The following is a 16,190-nucleotide window of genomic DNA, read 5'->3' as shown; positions in this document are numbered from 1 at the left end:
ATCAATCAAAAGGAGATGACATAGGGAGGCTGAGTGGGAGGACAGCCTGAGTCCAGGAGTTTGAGACCAGCCTGGGCAACACAGCAAAACCCTGTCTCCACAAAAAATTAAAAAATTAGATGGGCATGATGGTGCATACCTGTAGTCCCAGCTACTAATGAAGCTAAAGTGGGAAGACTGCTCAAGCCCAGGAGTTTGAGACTGCAGCAAACTATGATCCTATGATCATGCCACCTTGGGAGACAGAATGGGACCCTGTCTCTAAAAAAAAAGAAAACGAAAAAAAAAGGGATAAGATAATTAGTACCTTCCTCAAAGTTTAAGCAACACAACGTATGGATACATTGTGCAAAATAACACCAAGTATACACAGTAGGTGTTCAAAAATATAGTCTTAACCTGTGTTAATCTCTATTCTTCAACAAAGACAATTCAAGTCAGCCACCCACAAGCCAGCAAAAAAGCAACTCACCTAAAAACTTAAGATCCTTCAGGTTGGGTTGTACATGGAGCGTTCACCTAACTGCCTGTGTGTCTGTGTACACTCAACTATATGTAATTGGAACTGGATCTCCATCCCTGCTAATTATCCACATTCAACCTGACATAAGCAGTCTGGAGAAACTTCAGAAGATTTGGGAAAGGCCTGATAAAACAAGATCTTTGATATAAGAAGACTTGACTGAGTCTGATGCTTGACAAAGCAGTATCAAGGAAGAATTGGGTTATGTTTATAGTTTTGACCTAACTGAAATATTTTTATTACCAAGTTCATAATAGTTCATACTTACTTAGTAATTTTTATCTGTGGATCTCAAACTTTTCCACATCTTGAGAAAATATTACATTTTATACTCTGTTAAAATACACTGCTCATATTTGTCTTCTAATATTTTGTTACCCATTGCCTTCATTACCTCCCCCAACAGACCTCCTTTCATGACCCTGGTTATTACTGACTAAAACTCGGAATTGTTTCTGATTTTAGTACCTGCCTCTGTATTACATAGTTTTGATAAATTAAATATTGTATTTGTATAATAAATGAAAATCAAGTTTGTTGGGTTTTTTTAACTTTGGAAGACAACTCTCAGAAAATGATTTTTAAAAAATGTTATAAGGTCTTTCATTTACACATTCTATTGAGGGAGAACTTCCGCAGAAAACTAACTTTTAAAAAAAGATAAAAAGAACTATAGCTACTTAAAATAACATAGAAGGATTAAAATAAGCTTCTAATGAAATTCAAGCCAAATAGGGCCATTTAACGTGAGGCACATCCCTTAATATTTCTGGGTCCAATATTCTTAATTGTAGACTGCAGAAAATTAACTCATTTCCAGATGACATTTTTGGTTGCTTCCAGTTTCATAATCTGGTAAGAATGACATTTTTTTCTCCTCTCTCTCTAACTCTAGCTGTACTTCTGAGCCTTCTCGTAGTAAACTTCACTGTCAGGTGAAACATAAAACAAGTTCAAGAATTTCAGTAAAACAACTTTTGAAGCAAGAGAGTGTCTTCTACTCTGAGAAACAGAACTGAGTGCTTTGCCATATCTCTGTGCCCCAACCCCTTAGGGGAGAAGGAGAAGGATTTGGAGTGATGGTAGGGATGGATGGATGTTTAACACATGTGATGCTTCTTGGTAATTAACACATCAGAATAAATTCACTTTTCACTCAGCCTAGTCAGCTCTAATGACTTGAGAGAATAGAACACAAGACAGGTTAAATCTTTCCAAGACAGGAGCGATAGGAGAGAGATGGCTTGATAAAGTTCCTAAACATGGGATACTATCAGCAGAGGAATGAGCATCAGAGTGGAAAGGCTAGAGAAAAAGTGTCCCTGGGAGCCTGGGGGCCAGGATGCTAGAGCGAAAATGAACACTTATTGAACGGTTCAAAGGACTTCAGAGAGCTGTGCTTCCCAACCTCCTTTTCAATATCAAAATGTGTCATAAATTACAGTCAACACACGTACACATGCTCACATAATTGTACATTTAGTACCTGTTGCTTTAAAAAAATGCTAGCAATCAGAAATACTTTAAAGCAAAAATGCATTTTATGAAGGTACTGCTTATATAAACATTTGAAAAACAATAACATATGTATCTGAGACAAACAGATGTCATTTTGCTTTAGCAGGTAAAGATATGACTGCACCTTCTTTATAGACACCAACATGCTGGGTAGTGAAATTCTCAGAGACTTGTTAGCATGTAGTACAAGTAACACCCATCTAAGTAGTAACCTTTATGTGTAGATGAATGTTAAAGCTTCCTAATGACAGCCTGCCTCAGGTGCCCTCTTTCAGTCACCCTGAAATCACTCCCTGCTTATGTGGGGAAAGTGACCTTCAGTAGTTTTCTATTTTCTGTATAATTTGGCCCAAACGTTTTAGTCTGGATTAAAACCTTTTCTCCTGCCTCCCCTCAAAGTGCCTCAGCTACACTCACCTCTCTGGCACCCTTCAGCAATTCAAGTGAATTTGAGCTTTAATCTTTTGCACCTTGCACCTACCTCTCCGTCAGAACCCCATTTCATCTGAGCTGGTTGCTTTCTATGTGCCTTTTTGGCTTTGGGATGGACACTGTAACAAGTGATTTGCATTTCTGTGCCTCACTGTACTATGCCCCTCTCTAAGGCTGGCACAGGTCTCCTTCATTTTATACTCTACGACCTAAGAGTGCTTATAGCACAATGGGTGGTTGGTATCTATTAAACGAATGTGTAAATGAATGATAGAAAGTAATTGGTGAAAAGTACGCTGAGATAGAGTCTGATCACAGGCAAAAAACAAAAAAAATGAAGAATTAATAGTCCAATGGCACTTTTCTTATAAAACTGAATTACATAGTCAAACCATCATTTAAAATAATCTTACACGGAAAACAACATTAATGTGCGTCTGTTGAGACGGATTATGTTGTTTTGGAATTAGGAAGAGAATGTGCAGTTCGCTGTTTGCTTTCAGACTGTTTGTTTGTTTTGTTTATTAAACTGGCGTCTCCAGCTCTGCAGCCCAGCCTGTGGAACCTAAATGGCCCAGGTCCCAGGAGTTCTCATCGGAGCCGTGGGCGTCCCCAGGGTTTAGAAAGGCTCCCCAAGGGCCCAGGCTGCCGGCGAGTGCAGCTCCCGCCGGCGCCACCTCTGCGGTCTGGAGCGGCGAGGACGATCCCAGAGAGGCGCCCCCACTGCCTCGGTCGTCGGGTTCTTAAGTTTTTCTCTCCAAAAATTTAATGGATAGTTTTCTTTTGCTTCTGTTTCTGACTTGATTAAAGAGGCGGAAAAAAAGGAGTTTGACTCCAAGAAGAATGATAGTAGCAGAAGGCGCATCTGGCTTTACTTTCCAAATTCCATCAAAGTTTGTGTTTTGTTTCATTTGACAGCGATCCCGTGAACGTCTCCTCTGGGGAAATGGCGCGACCAAAGCCCGCCAAGCCCAGCCTGCGAACTGGAGGATTTATTAATGTAATATTTTAAACAAAACCTCGACAGACACAAACTCAAAGGAAACCGTGCGCTCCTTAAGTCAAAGGCATCTGTTCTGGAAGCAGAACCCGGTTTGCTGTTGGTAACCAGCGTTAAGAGCAGGATTTTTAAACATGATAATGGATAAAAGAAAAGAAAAGCGAAGTCCCGCGGTCCTCTGACTCCTATTCATTATCTCCAGCAGCATATGGGACCATTCTCCTACGTATCCTCGCCTTTTTCTTCTGAAAAAGCAAAAGCAACCAAGCCTGTCCCGCTTCAGAGCAATCCTACTCTTTGTGCCTGAGTAGTGCCACCACCACTACTTCCTCCTCCTCCCGCCTCCTCCTACCCCGCCCGCCTGCCGCTGGCTTTCGCTCTGGCGAGGAGGCGGCCGGCTCCCTTTGCGCCGGGAAGCCGGAGCCGCGATTGGGCGACGGTCCCTGAGCCTCCAGTTCTGCGTCGGTTTCAAGGCTCCTCCCTCCTGGTGAAAGACAGACTGCGGGGCGCCTGGAAACCGGTCCGAGGGCGCCAGAGGCAGAGGAGAGGGAGCGAGTTGAGGGATTGACACAAATGGTCAGGCGGCGGCGGCGGAGAAGGAGGCGGAGGCGCAGGGGGGAGCCGAGCCCGCTGGGCTGCGGAGAGTTGCGCTCTCTACGGGGCCGCGGCCACTAGCGCGGCGCCGCCAGCCGGGAGCCAGCGAGCCGAGGGCCAGGAAGGCGGGACACGACCCCGGCGCGCCCGAGCCACCCGGGTTCTCCCCGCCGCCCGCGCTTCATGAATCGCAAGTTTCCGCGGCGGCGGCGGCTGCGGTACGCAGAACAGGAGCCGGGGGAGCGGGCCGAAAGCGGCTTGGGCTCGACGGAGGGCACCGGCGCAGAGGTCTCCCTGGCCGCAGGGGGAGCCGCCGCCGGCCGTGCCCCTGGCAGCCCCAGCGGAGCGGCGCCAAGAGAGGAGCCGAGAAAGTATGGCTGAGGAGGAGGCGCCTAAGAAGTCCCGGGCCGCCGGCGGTGGCGCGAGCTGGGAACTTTGTGCCGGGGCGCTCTCGGCCCGGCTGGCGGAGGAGGGCAGCGGGGACGCCGGTGGCCGCCGCCGCCCCCCAGTTGATCCCCGGCGATTGGCGCGCCAGCTGCTGCTGCTGCTCTGGCTGCTGGAGACTCCGCTGCTGCTGGGGGTCCGGGCCCAGGCGGCGGGCCAGGGGCCAGGCCAGGGGCCCGGGCCGGGGCAGCAACCGCCGCCGCCGCCTCAGCAGCAACAGAGCGGGCAGCAGTACAACGGCGAGCGGGGCATCTCCATCCCGGACCACGGCTATTGCCAGCCCATCTCCATCCCGCTGTGTACGGACATCGCGTACAACCAGACCATCATGCCCAACCTGCTGGGCCACACGAACCAGGAGGACGCGGGCCTGGAGGTGCACCAGTTCTACCCTCTAGTGAAAGTGCAGTGTTCCGCTGAGCTCAAGTTCTTCCTGTGCTCCATGTACGCGCCCGTGTGCACCGTGCTAGAGCAGGCGCTGCCGCCCTGCCGCTCCCTGTGCGAGCGCGCGCGCCAGGGCTGCGAGGCGCTCATGAACAAGTTCGGCTTCCAGTGGCCAGACACGCTCAAGTGCGAGAAGTTCCCGGTGCACGGCGCCGGCGAGCTGTGCGTGGGCCAGAACACGTCGGACAAGGGCACCCCGACGCCCTCGCTGCTTCCAGAGTTCTGGACCAGCAACCCTCAGCACGGCGGCGGAGGGCACCGTGGCGGCTTCCCGGGGGGCGCCGGCGCGTCGGAGCGAGGCAAGTTCTCCTGCCCGCGCGCCCTCAAGGTGCCCTCCTACCTCAACTACCACTTCCTGGGGGAGAAGGACTGCGGCGCACCCTGTGAGCCGACCAAGGTGTATGGGCTCATGTACTTCGGGCCCGAGGAGCTGCGCTTCTCGCGCACCTGGATTGGCATTTGGTCAGTGCTGTGCTGCGCCTCCACGCTCTTCACGGTGCTTACGTACCTGGTGGACATGCGGCGCTTCAGCTACCCGGAGCGGCCCATCATCTTCTTGTCCGGCTGTTACACGGCTGTGGCCGTGGCCTACATCGCCGGCTTCCTCCTGGAAGACCGAGTGGTGTGTAATGACAAGTTCGCCGAGGACGGGGCACGCACTGTGGCGCAGGGCACCAAGAAGGAGGGCTGCACCATCCTCTTCATGATGCTCTACTTCTTCAGCATGGCCAGCTCCATCTGGTGGGTGATCCTGTCGCTCACCTGGTTCCTGGCGGCTGGCATGAAGTGGGGCCACGAGGCCATCGAAGCCAACTCACAGTATTTTCACCTGGCCGCCTGGGCTGTGCCGGCCATCAAGACCATCACCATCCTGGCGCTGGGCCAGGTGGACGGCGATGTGCTGAGCGGAGTGTGCTTCGTGGGGCTTAACAACGTGGACGCGCTGCGTGGCTTCGTGCTGGCGCCCCTCTTCGTGTACCTGTTTATCGGCACGTCCTTTCTGCTGGCCGGCTTTGTGTCGCTCTTCCGCATCCGCACCATCATGAAGCACGATGGCACCAAGACCGAGAAGCTGGAGAAGCTCATGGTGCGCATTGGCGTCTTCAGCGTGCTGTACACTGTGCCAGCCACCATCGTCATCGCCTGCTACTTCTACGAGCAGGCCTTCCGGGACCAGTGGGAACGCAGCTGGGTGGCCCAGAGCTGCAAGAGCTACGCTATCCCCTGCCCTCACCTCCAGGCGGGCGGAGGCGCCCCGCCGCACCCGCCCATGAGCCCGGACTTCACGGTCTTCATGATTAAGTACCTTATGACGCTGATCGTGGGCATCACGTCGGGCTTCTGGATCTGGTCCGGCAAGACCCTCAATTCCTGGAGGAAGTTCTACACGAGGCTCACCAACAGCAAACAAGGGGAGACTACAGTCTGAGACCCGGGGCTCAGCCCATGCCCAGGCCTCGGCCGGGGCGCAGCGATCCCCCAAAGCCAGCGCCGTGGAGTTCGTGCCAATCCTGACATCTCGAGGTTTCCTCACTAGACAACTCTCTTTCGCAGGCTCGTTTGAACAACTCAGCTCCTGCAAAAGCTTCCGTCCCTGAGGCAAAAGGACACGAGGGCCCGACTGCCAGAGGGAGGATGGACAGACCTCTTGCCCTCACACTCTGGTACCAGGACTGTTCGCTTTTATGATTGTAAATAGCCTGTGTAAGATTTTTGTAAGTATATTTGTATTTAAATGACGACCGATCACGCGTTTTTCTTTTTCAAAAGTTTTTAATTATTTAGGGCGGTTTAACCATTTGAGGCTTTTCCTTCTTGCCCTTTTCGGAGTATTGCAAAGGAACTAAAACTGGAGTGCAACCGCACAGCGCTCCTGGTCGTCCTCGCGCACCTCTCCCTACCGCGGGTGCTCGGGACGGCTGGGCGCCAGCTCCGGGGCGAGTTCAGCACTGCGGGGTGCGACTAGGGCTGCGCTGCCAGGGTCACTTCCCGCCTCCTCCTTCTGACCCCTCCCCCTCCTTCTGTCCCCTCCCTTTCTTTCCTGGCTTGAGGTAGGGGCTCTTAAGGTACAGAACTCCACAAACCTTCCAAATCTGGAGGTGGGCCTCCATACATTACAATTCCTCCCTTGCTCGGCGGTGGATTGCGAAGGCCCGTCCCTTCGACTTCCTGAAGCTGGATTTTTAACTGTCCAGAACTTTCCTCCAACTTCATGGGAGCCCACGGGTGTGGGCGCTGGCAGTCTCAGCCTCCCTCCACGGTCACCTTCAACGCCCAGACACTCCCTTCTCCCACCTTAGTTGGTTACAGGGTGAGTGAGATAACCAATGCCAAACTTTTTGAAGTCTAATTTTTGAGGGGTGAGCTCATTTCATTCTCTAGTGTCTAAAACCTGGTATGGGTTTGGCCAGCGTCATGGAAAGATGTGGTTACTGAGATTTGGGAAGAAGCATGAAGCTTTGTGTGGGTTGGAAGAGACTGAAGATATGGGTTATAAAATGTTAATTCTAATTGCATACGGATGCCTGGCAACCTGCCTTTGAGAATGAGACAGCCTGCGCTTAGATTTTACCGGTCTGTAAAATGGAAATGTTGAGGTCACCTGGAAAGCTTTGTTTAGGAGTTGATGTTTGCTTTCCTTAACAAGACAGCAAAACGTAAACAGAAATTGAAAACTTGAAGGATATTTCAGTGTCATGGACTTCCTCAAAATGAAGTGCTATTTTCTTATTTTTAATCAAATAACTAGACATATATCAGAAACTTTAAAATGTAAAAGTTGTACACTTTCAACATTTTATTACGATTATTATTCAGCAGCACATTCTGAGGGAGGAACAATTCACACCACCAATAATAACCTGGTAAGATTTCAGGAGGTAAAGAAGGTGGAATAATTGACGGGGAGATAGCGCCTGAAATAAACAAAATATGGGCATGCATGCTAAAGGGAAAATGTGTGCAGGTCTACTGCATTAAATCCTGTGTGCTCCTCTTTTGGATTTACAGAAATGTGTCAAATGTAAATCTTTCGAAGCCATTTAAAAATATTCACTTTAGTTCTCTGTGAAGAAGAGGAGAAAAGCAATCCTCCTGATTGTATTGTTTTAAACTTTAAGAATTTATCAAAATGCCGGTACTTAAGATCTAAATTTATCTATATCTGTCATACGCTAAAATGATATTGGTCTTTGAATTTGGTATACATTTATTCTGTTCACTATCACAAAATCATCTATATTTATAGAGGAATAGAAGTTTATATATATATAATACCATATTTTTAATTTCGCAAATAAAAAATTCAAAGTTTTGTACAAAATTATATGGATTTTGTGCCTGAAAATAATAGAGCTTGAGCTGTCTGAACTATTTTACATTTTATGGTGTCTCATAGCCAATCCCACAGTGTAAAAATTCAGGAATTCAATGAAAAAAGTCTACCCTTAAACCCTCAGATCAGTCTTTCCAAAGAATTACTCTGTTTGCATTGTTGTGATTGACATTTGTGAAGTCCCAAGAAAAGATCTGTTTTCATGACAGTAGAAAATAGAAGTTTGCAAATTATTTCTTTACTCAAAGAGGATTAAAAGAGAACTCTAATTTTAATATTAAAGCTTTCTTTTCTTTCAGGGAATAAATTTACATGACTTTTTATATTATGGAGGTTTATTTTTAAATCATCACCTTTCACATATTTTTTAGAGGTATTGTCTTATCTCTTCCATAATCTTGGATATTACAAAACCCTAAATAGGCAATCAATAAATGGTTAACTGGCTGTGTGTTCATAAACATTTTAAACAGCAATTGGGTTTGTAAGGCTGTTTAGTTGTTTGCTTCTGAAGACCCCTTTTTTTAATCGTTCAAGGAACCTTCTCCAGATAAATTATCTAGTTGGTCTACTCTTAGTCAGAATTTATGCATGGGTGTATATATGTGTATATATAGATAAGTATACACATAAGTATATATGCATTAATTTTTATAAAATAGAGATGTAAAGTTTACTTACATTTCATAATATGGAAATATGGTTATGAGAAATGGAAAATGCTAGATGGAAAACCTCAAATACCTTTACAGGTTAAAAATATCTTTACTAAATTTTCCCATGAAAACATTTTGTGATAAAATGACAAGGGACTAAAAATGAAGATCATTGATACAATAGAGTTACTTTCCTTGTTATAATGCAATTGTCTTATAAGTCATTATTCATTTTAAGGAAAATCAAAAAAATTAGATCTTACTAAAAATGTAGCATTTGATTTTAAGTAGCAAGATGCAATTTTGTGTTCCCTTTTTCTTTGTTACATTAACATAATATAGTAGATAGAAGGTTTATTGTATAGACATACACACAAAAAATAGTATTCTTAGGCCAAATTCACACATATCTCCTCACTAAGTAGTTCAATTAGATAATTTCTGGAAAAACATGTTTTTGACATTAATTGCTATCCAAAAATATATTTTAAAGCAGTCTTATTGGAGGTGTCCTTAACATGATGTAACTATAAATTTGATGCAGAAAGGTTTTACATGCTGTGGTTAAATAGCTTCAGAAGACATTTTTAAGTCACCACCAGCCTTTATTCTTAGAAAACAATTTATTTTAAATGATGTAGCATATAGAAAACCAGTGTATTCTTTTGTTTCTTTTAATACTGGTGGCAAAATAGGACGTGTCTGGAAAACCATAAGGCTACTTGGGATACTGTCCCATTAGCATGCTGTTTCCATGACAAACCCTATTTTCAGATGGTTTGATTTGCCTATTTTTTTTTAAACCAGCTATAAATTGGGGTCAATTTCCCCCCTCACAGTGTACTTAATTTAGCTTTTGGAGTAAATATATAAGTAGTATGAAAGACTTCTGAAGCTCTTCTTTCTAAAAAAGCAGTTTTTCACTTAAGCTTTGTGGGGACAGAGAGTCATATTTTTAATTTCAGAGCCAGCCAGTGTCAAACACATGCAAAAGAGCCGGGCCGGATTTTTTCAGCTTGTCCTATGGTAGTCACTTGTCAGCCTGAGTTTACTGGCCTGGTCCTTTTGTCTCCACTGTAAGTACTGAAGCCTTCTGGTGTAGTTGTATCACCCTTAATGTCCAGCATTTAACTAGGAAAGGAGACTACAATGAAGAGTTGGTGGCCAATTAAGAAAAATAATAGACTACATCATAAATCATTTCAGGACTTGAGTGGCCGCAGATCACTTTCCCTGATAGCATGTTTCAACCTTAGTATACATTTTTTTTTAAGATGCATATTTACTGTGTGTGCTTTTGCTTTCTAATCCATCTATTGACTATTGGCCACAATTTATATAATGCACATGCAATTAATTGAAACCTGTGTCATGGCATTGGATATCTCTGATTCATTTCTTATTATAATAGTCTGTGTAACTGGGGCCTGAAAGATTAGAAGCAAAATGTAGTCGTACGTATGTCTAGAGGTGGACACTGGTGGTATTGTCATTGAATACTTTGCAGAATACACTAATGTCAAAGGCTTGCAGGATTAATGTGTAGGAACCAACATAAGACATGGAATATATATAAGAATTCTCTAGTTACATGACTAAAAAGGAATTGCAATACTATCTTAAATTGAAGGCTTTTATTTCAATGTCCTTACATTTAAAATGGGATCTTACAAGGGAAGTACCAAAAAAGTAAAGTTTATTTTGATGACTCTCAAGATATATATGTTTGTTTTGAATGTTGGCAGATGCCAATAGCCCTTAACATTTGAAAAATGGTACTTGAACATCAATTATGTCTCAGAGTTCCCTTAAACTTTTTGGACTTAAATATTTTTATTCATTTTGGTCATACCTTTGACAATGGATATGTTAAACTTTAACCATTATAGTGACAAAACAGCTTGCTTAGAACCTGGAAATTAAAACACAATTTCTAGAGTAATTTTTCTAAGTTGTATCATGTTTTGTGGTGACAAATGTCTCTACTCCATTACAGAATCAAGTTGCTATTCAAATATAATACTTCCTCTGGGGATCTTTGTTTATAGGTTGGTTTGGGACCCTAATAACAGGTCAAACAAAAGGGTTTCTCAAAGAAATTTTTCTAATATAATATATAAGTTCAAATACAATTTATAAGTACATGTACACAATGAACATATAATAAGTATTCTGTGGGTCATCGTCAGTTTTATGAGTCAAGCAGATCCTTAAATTGCTTGAAAGAATAAGATACAATTTTCCAAAAGAGATTAAGTAAACTATTTCATTGGTATTCTAAAGAGGTGTATTTTTGAATGATAAAATTTAAATAACACTGCATTTTCTTGAGGTATTATTAATACACTAGTTGAATGGCATATTTGTGTGACTAGTAATTCTAAAAGCAAAGTATTAAAATAGCAATGATTTGTACATTTTACACACACATTTTTTAAAAGATGAAATTGACTTACCTGAAAACAATAGTTTTTGTTTTAAAATTTAGATGTGTATTTTATAAAAAAGATCTCAAGAAATTTCATTCATAGTATAGACTTTCAAAACATGTTCATAGCAATACAGTGATTAACATGAAAAGGAATCACTGTTGCTGCTTTGATATAGTTCTCTGTGGCCTGGATTTTCTTTCTTTCCTTTTTAAAAACCAAGTATCCTCTAATTTGTGGATATCTCCATGTTTCAGATCTCAGTACCTGTTTGAATTAAATTTGCAGGGGAATAACTGCAGGATCCCCCCATAGACAAAGTGTGGCCTTTATTTCCTTTCAAGTTGGCAGCGTGTCCTTGCTTAAATGAAGCACTCTGAGGCAGACTGTTCTCTTGCCCTTGGAAATGCTTGTCTTTACAATTGCAGTAGCAAATACCTGTAAGTCATACAGGCTAGTTAGATACATATTCTAAATGTCATGTGCTGCTTGATCATTATAAGGATTTTTTTTCTTAAAAAGTAGATTTGGGGACTATTCTTGACCTTATCTTTCCAACTCTTGGAAATATTTTAAAAAGTTAACTTCACCAAATATTCTGTCAAAAACTCTAGGCCCCTCAGATAGAATGACCAACTGTCCAGGTTTGCCCAGAGCTGGGAGTTTTCTTGGCATGTGGGAATTTTAAGTAGTAAAACCAGGAAAGTCCTGGGCAAACTGGGATGATTGGAAACCCTATTCCATGGATTAAATTGTGCTCTCACAAAATAGAGTAAAAGCTTACATGTTGGTCTCTGGTCCAGCATTGAAAGTACTCCACAGTGGCTGTAGCCTTCTTAATTACCAGATTAAAAGTCAATGAACACAGCCCTTTGTAACTGGTCTTCATAGTACCAATCAACAGAAGCTGAGTGGACCATGAAGATAAAATGGAACAAACTACCTTGATTATCTTGGCCATTCCACCTTTAGCCTTTGCCTCCCGAAGAAATGGGACATAGGTGTAGGCTTCCAACTAGCCACTGAACCCTGTTCATGAAATCAGGTTAAATAGGTGCTTTTAGAAAAGGCTCTCAAAAAGTATTCCCTTGGAATAAATCATTGTTTTGTAAAAAATTGATGTTAAATTTTACCAGATTGTAAGTAACTATCAGGCTGCTGTGTGTGTGTGTGTGTGTGTGTGTGTGTATGTATGTACATATATATAATTGTATATGTACATATATATTTGTATAATAAAGCAATACATTAGGATGAGATTATAAACTCAAGCAGAGATTTCCCCAAATGGCTGTACATCAACAGTTTATATAATTATTATACTTTTTTCCAAGGTAAGTAGGGTTAACACCCGTATCTTTCCTCAAATTAAAAGTTGTATCTACAAAAAGGAAAAAGTAAACTAAGTCTTAAAAATTATACTGTGATTATTGAAAATTGTAGAATATATGGTGTGGACCGTGCAATCCTTCACAATGGATTTCACGATGGGTTTCCCTGGAAATGTGAATGTAGACCTTCACGTTTCCACATGAAACTCTTCCATCAGAATTGGTTCACTTCTTTTTTGAGCTTACTGTCATCCTTCTTGTAAATGCACATGCAGTTTCACTGCCTTTATTGTTGAAACCACAATACTATTCTTGCTATCTCATAATTAAACTCAATGTAAATGAATTTTAAAAGACACATAGGTAATGTAATTATTGCAAGAGGTACCTACACATTAGACTCTAGAGCTAATTCTCAGTATGGGACAATTTTGTTCCCTAGGAGACATTTGGCAATATTGGGACACATATTTGACTCTCATAACTGAGCACTGAAGGGTGCTGTTTTAGTCTGCTTTGCATAGCTATAAAGAGATACCTGAGACCAGGTAATTTATAAAGAAAAGAGGTTTATTTGGCTCACGTTTCTGCAGGCTGCATAAAAAGCATGGTGCCAACATCTACTTCTAGTCCACACCTCAGGAAGACTTTACTCATGGTGGAAGGCAAAAGGGGTGCAGGCCTGTCACCTGGCAAGAAACGGAGCAAGAGAGAGGGAGGTGCCAAACTCTTTTAAACAGCCAGATCTCCTGGTAACTAACAGAGTGAGCACTGGCTCATTACCAGAGAAGGGCACCAAGACATTCATGAAAGATCCACCCCCATGACCCTAACACCACCCACCAGGCCCCACCTCTAACACTGGGGATCACATTTCAACATAATATTTGGGGGGGACAGTCACCCAAACTATATCAGGTGCTATGGGCCTTTAATGCGTAGAGGCCAAGGGTGCTGCTAAACATTCTAGAATGCACAGGACAGCCCATGACAATGAATTATCTTATCCAAAGTGCCAAAGTTAAGAGGCCTTGCTTTGGAGGAGTGATTAAAATTGCAAATATACTTTTTAAAATAGTGAAATATATTGAATTTATAAAATACAATTGAGAAAAATATGGATTTACTGTGTATACAACATGGGCTTTATTTTTATCTTTATTTTTTTGAGACAGGGTCTCTCTCTGTCCCTCAGGCTGGAGTGCAACGGTGCGATCACAACTCACTGCAACCTGCCTCCTGGGCTCAAGTGATCCTCTCACCTCAGCCTTCTAAGTAGCTGGGTCTACAAGCATGCACCACCACACTCAGCTAGTTTTTTAAACTTTTTGTAGAGATGAGGTCTCACTGTATTGCCTAGGCTGGTCTTGAACTCGTGGTCTCAAGTGATCCTCCTGCCTTGGCCTCATAATGCTGATATTATAGGATTGAGCCACCATGCCTGGTGGGATTTATTTTTGACCTGCAAATTTTCTTTTAGATTGATGAATAGCCTGATAATATTGCATGGTGTCCAAAGTCTTTTGGCCTGTTGTGACAAAATACTGTAGACTTGGTGGCTTAAACAACTGACAATTTTCACAGTCCTGGAGGCTGAGAAGTCCAAGATCAAGATGCCAACAGATTCAGTTCCTGGTGAGGGCCTGCTTCCTGGCTTGCAGACAGCTCTTGTGGCTTTGTGTTCCCATGGCCTTTCCTCAGTGCATGCAGGTGGAGAGAGAAAACCATTGTCTTCCTTTCCTTTTAAGGACACTAATCCCATCATGAGAGTTCCACCCTCATGACCTCATCTCAGCCTAATTACCTTCCAAAGGCTCCATCTCCAAGCACTATCATATTGAGGGTTAGGGCTTTAACATGCATTTGGGGGGGACATAAATATTCAACTCATAGCAGGCAATAAAATAAAACTTTTATTATTCAAATCTAGACAGGGACATACGGTATCATAATTTCAGTGGGAAAAATCTGTAAATAACATTAAGCAAGTTTAAAAAAAATCTCTGAAAGGCATTTAGTAGTATTACACTGTTATACTTCATATTCCACACTTCCATTTTCTTTTACACATTTCACTGCATCATCACAGGTGTTATGGTATGGGGAAAAACTCTGGCCTAGGAGACAGAAAACCTGGGTTCTAGTCTTGATTTATTTGGTTAAGGGACCTTGAGTGAGTCTGACCCACAGGACCTAATGAATCAAATAGAGACAATAATGAAGTAATAGATATAAAAGCCCCATTATAAATGGTGAAGCTCTGTAAAAATGTGAGAATTATCATTCACGTTAAGCTAATTAAGGAGGAAGTTGAGGATCTGAAGGCTTCTGCTCAGCATTGATTGCCTCCCCTTTAGAAAACGATGTTCCAGTCACTGAAGGGCCCCAGGATGACTGGAGACCTTTCTGTTGTCTTCCTAGTCACCTCTTCTCTGATTTCATCACCACACTTGAGTTCTCCTGTGTACACCTAGGATATTTTCTGTTTAAGTTTTTTCCAGACCTGGTAAATTTCATATGAATTAGTCTGCAGTACAGCTACTATGGCATTGGAGAGGGGGCTAAGTCCTAGTTAGAAGAAAGAAGGCCCTCTTCTGAAAGGGCTGGAATGGAGCAAGAATTATTACAGGAGTGTTCTGAGGTCAGAGGAGAGCGGGGCTTAAGAGTATGTATGTTCCAGGTCCAAATGTGGCAAATTCACAGACAGACCTTCTGGGTTGAGAATCCTCACAGAGTGGGACAGTGCCCAGGAGGTGTGTTGCTTCATTTGTTCATTGACAAGTTGGGGTAGATGTGAGCATCTTGCCGGGAGAGGGGAGGCTCATGTCCTACAGGTAGACGAGTTGGGGTCATTTTGCTTTGGAAGGGAGAAAAAGGGAAGGGATATAATGAAAACCAAAGTCAACTACTCTTTCCTGGGGCTAGCCCAGGTGGGAGTGAGTAGAGGAATTGAATGGAAACATCTCTCAAATAGAGACATAACCTTGGATTTTAAATATGACCTTTCCTCCTCCTCCTCTAAAAAGGAAACAAATTTCAAGATAATAGAGAATTGGACAGAGAAGTAGAATGTCATCTCGGAAAGAATCTTGGACTTGCAAGAACTGGCTTGAATCCCAACCAGCTCTTAGCCTCAAATCCATTTACCTAAAATAGTAATAATAATCATTTTTCACTAATTCAGGTCTGTTGGGGGAATCAAAGAAATGAAGTATATAATGATATTTTTAGCACTAGAGTCAGCTACACATCTTAGTCTTCTTCACCTTGCATATTTCTTTTCTCTCTTCCTCTTCTCCCCACTTCCTCCTTTCTGTCTCTTCTTTCCTCCACCTCCCTCTCTCACTCCTCCTGCTTCTATCACTCACCCTTACTGCTGATGTGAATTGAAAAGGCATAAAGCAAACTAATGCCATATTTTTCCTGCATCTCTTTTCAGGCTAAGCATGTTTTACAAGACTTATTTACACAAAAAATTAAGATAA

At 43.1% G+C, this 16,190-nt stretch overlaps 1 protein-coding gene across 1 annotated transcript; it reads left to right on the top strand.

Annotated features, from left to right (window-relative positions):
* Window positions 1-2,049: 2,049 nt before the first annotated feature.
* Window positions 2,050-8,736, top strand: FZD1 (frizzled class receptor 1). Its single transcript, XM_004045726.5, has one exon. It carries the CDS (start codon window positions 4,441-4,443, stop codon window positions 6,382-6,384), a length of 1,944 nt encoding a protein of 647 aa, XP_004045774.3. The 5' UTR covers window positions 2,050-4,440; the 3' UTR covers window positions 6,385-8,736.
* The last annotated feature ends 7,454 nt before the right edge of the window (window positions 8,737-16,190 follow it).

This window comes from Gorilla gorilla, chromosome 6 (assembly GCF_029281585.2).
Source record: "Gorilla gorilla gorilla isolate KB3781 chromosome 6, NHGRI_mGorGor1-v2.1_pri, whole genome shotgun sequence".
NCBI classification, from domain to species: Eukaryota; Metazoa; Chordata; class Mammalia; order Primates; family Hominidae; genus Gorilla; species Gorilla gorilla.
Note: the sequence above shows the minus strand (reverse complement) of the source record. Positions and strands in the feature narration are given on the sequence as shown.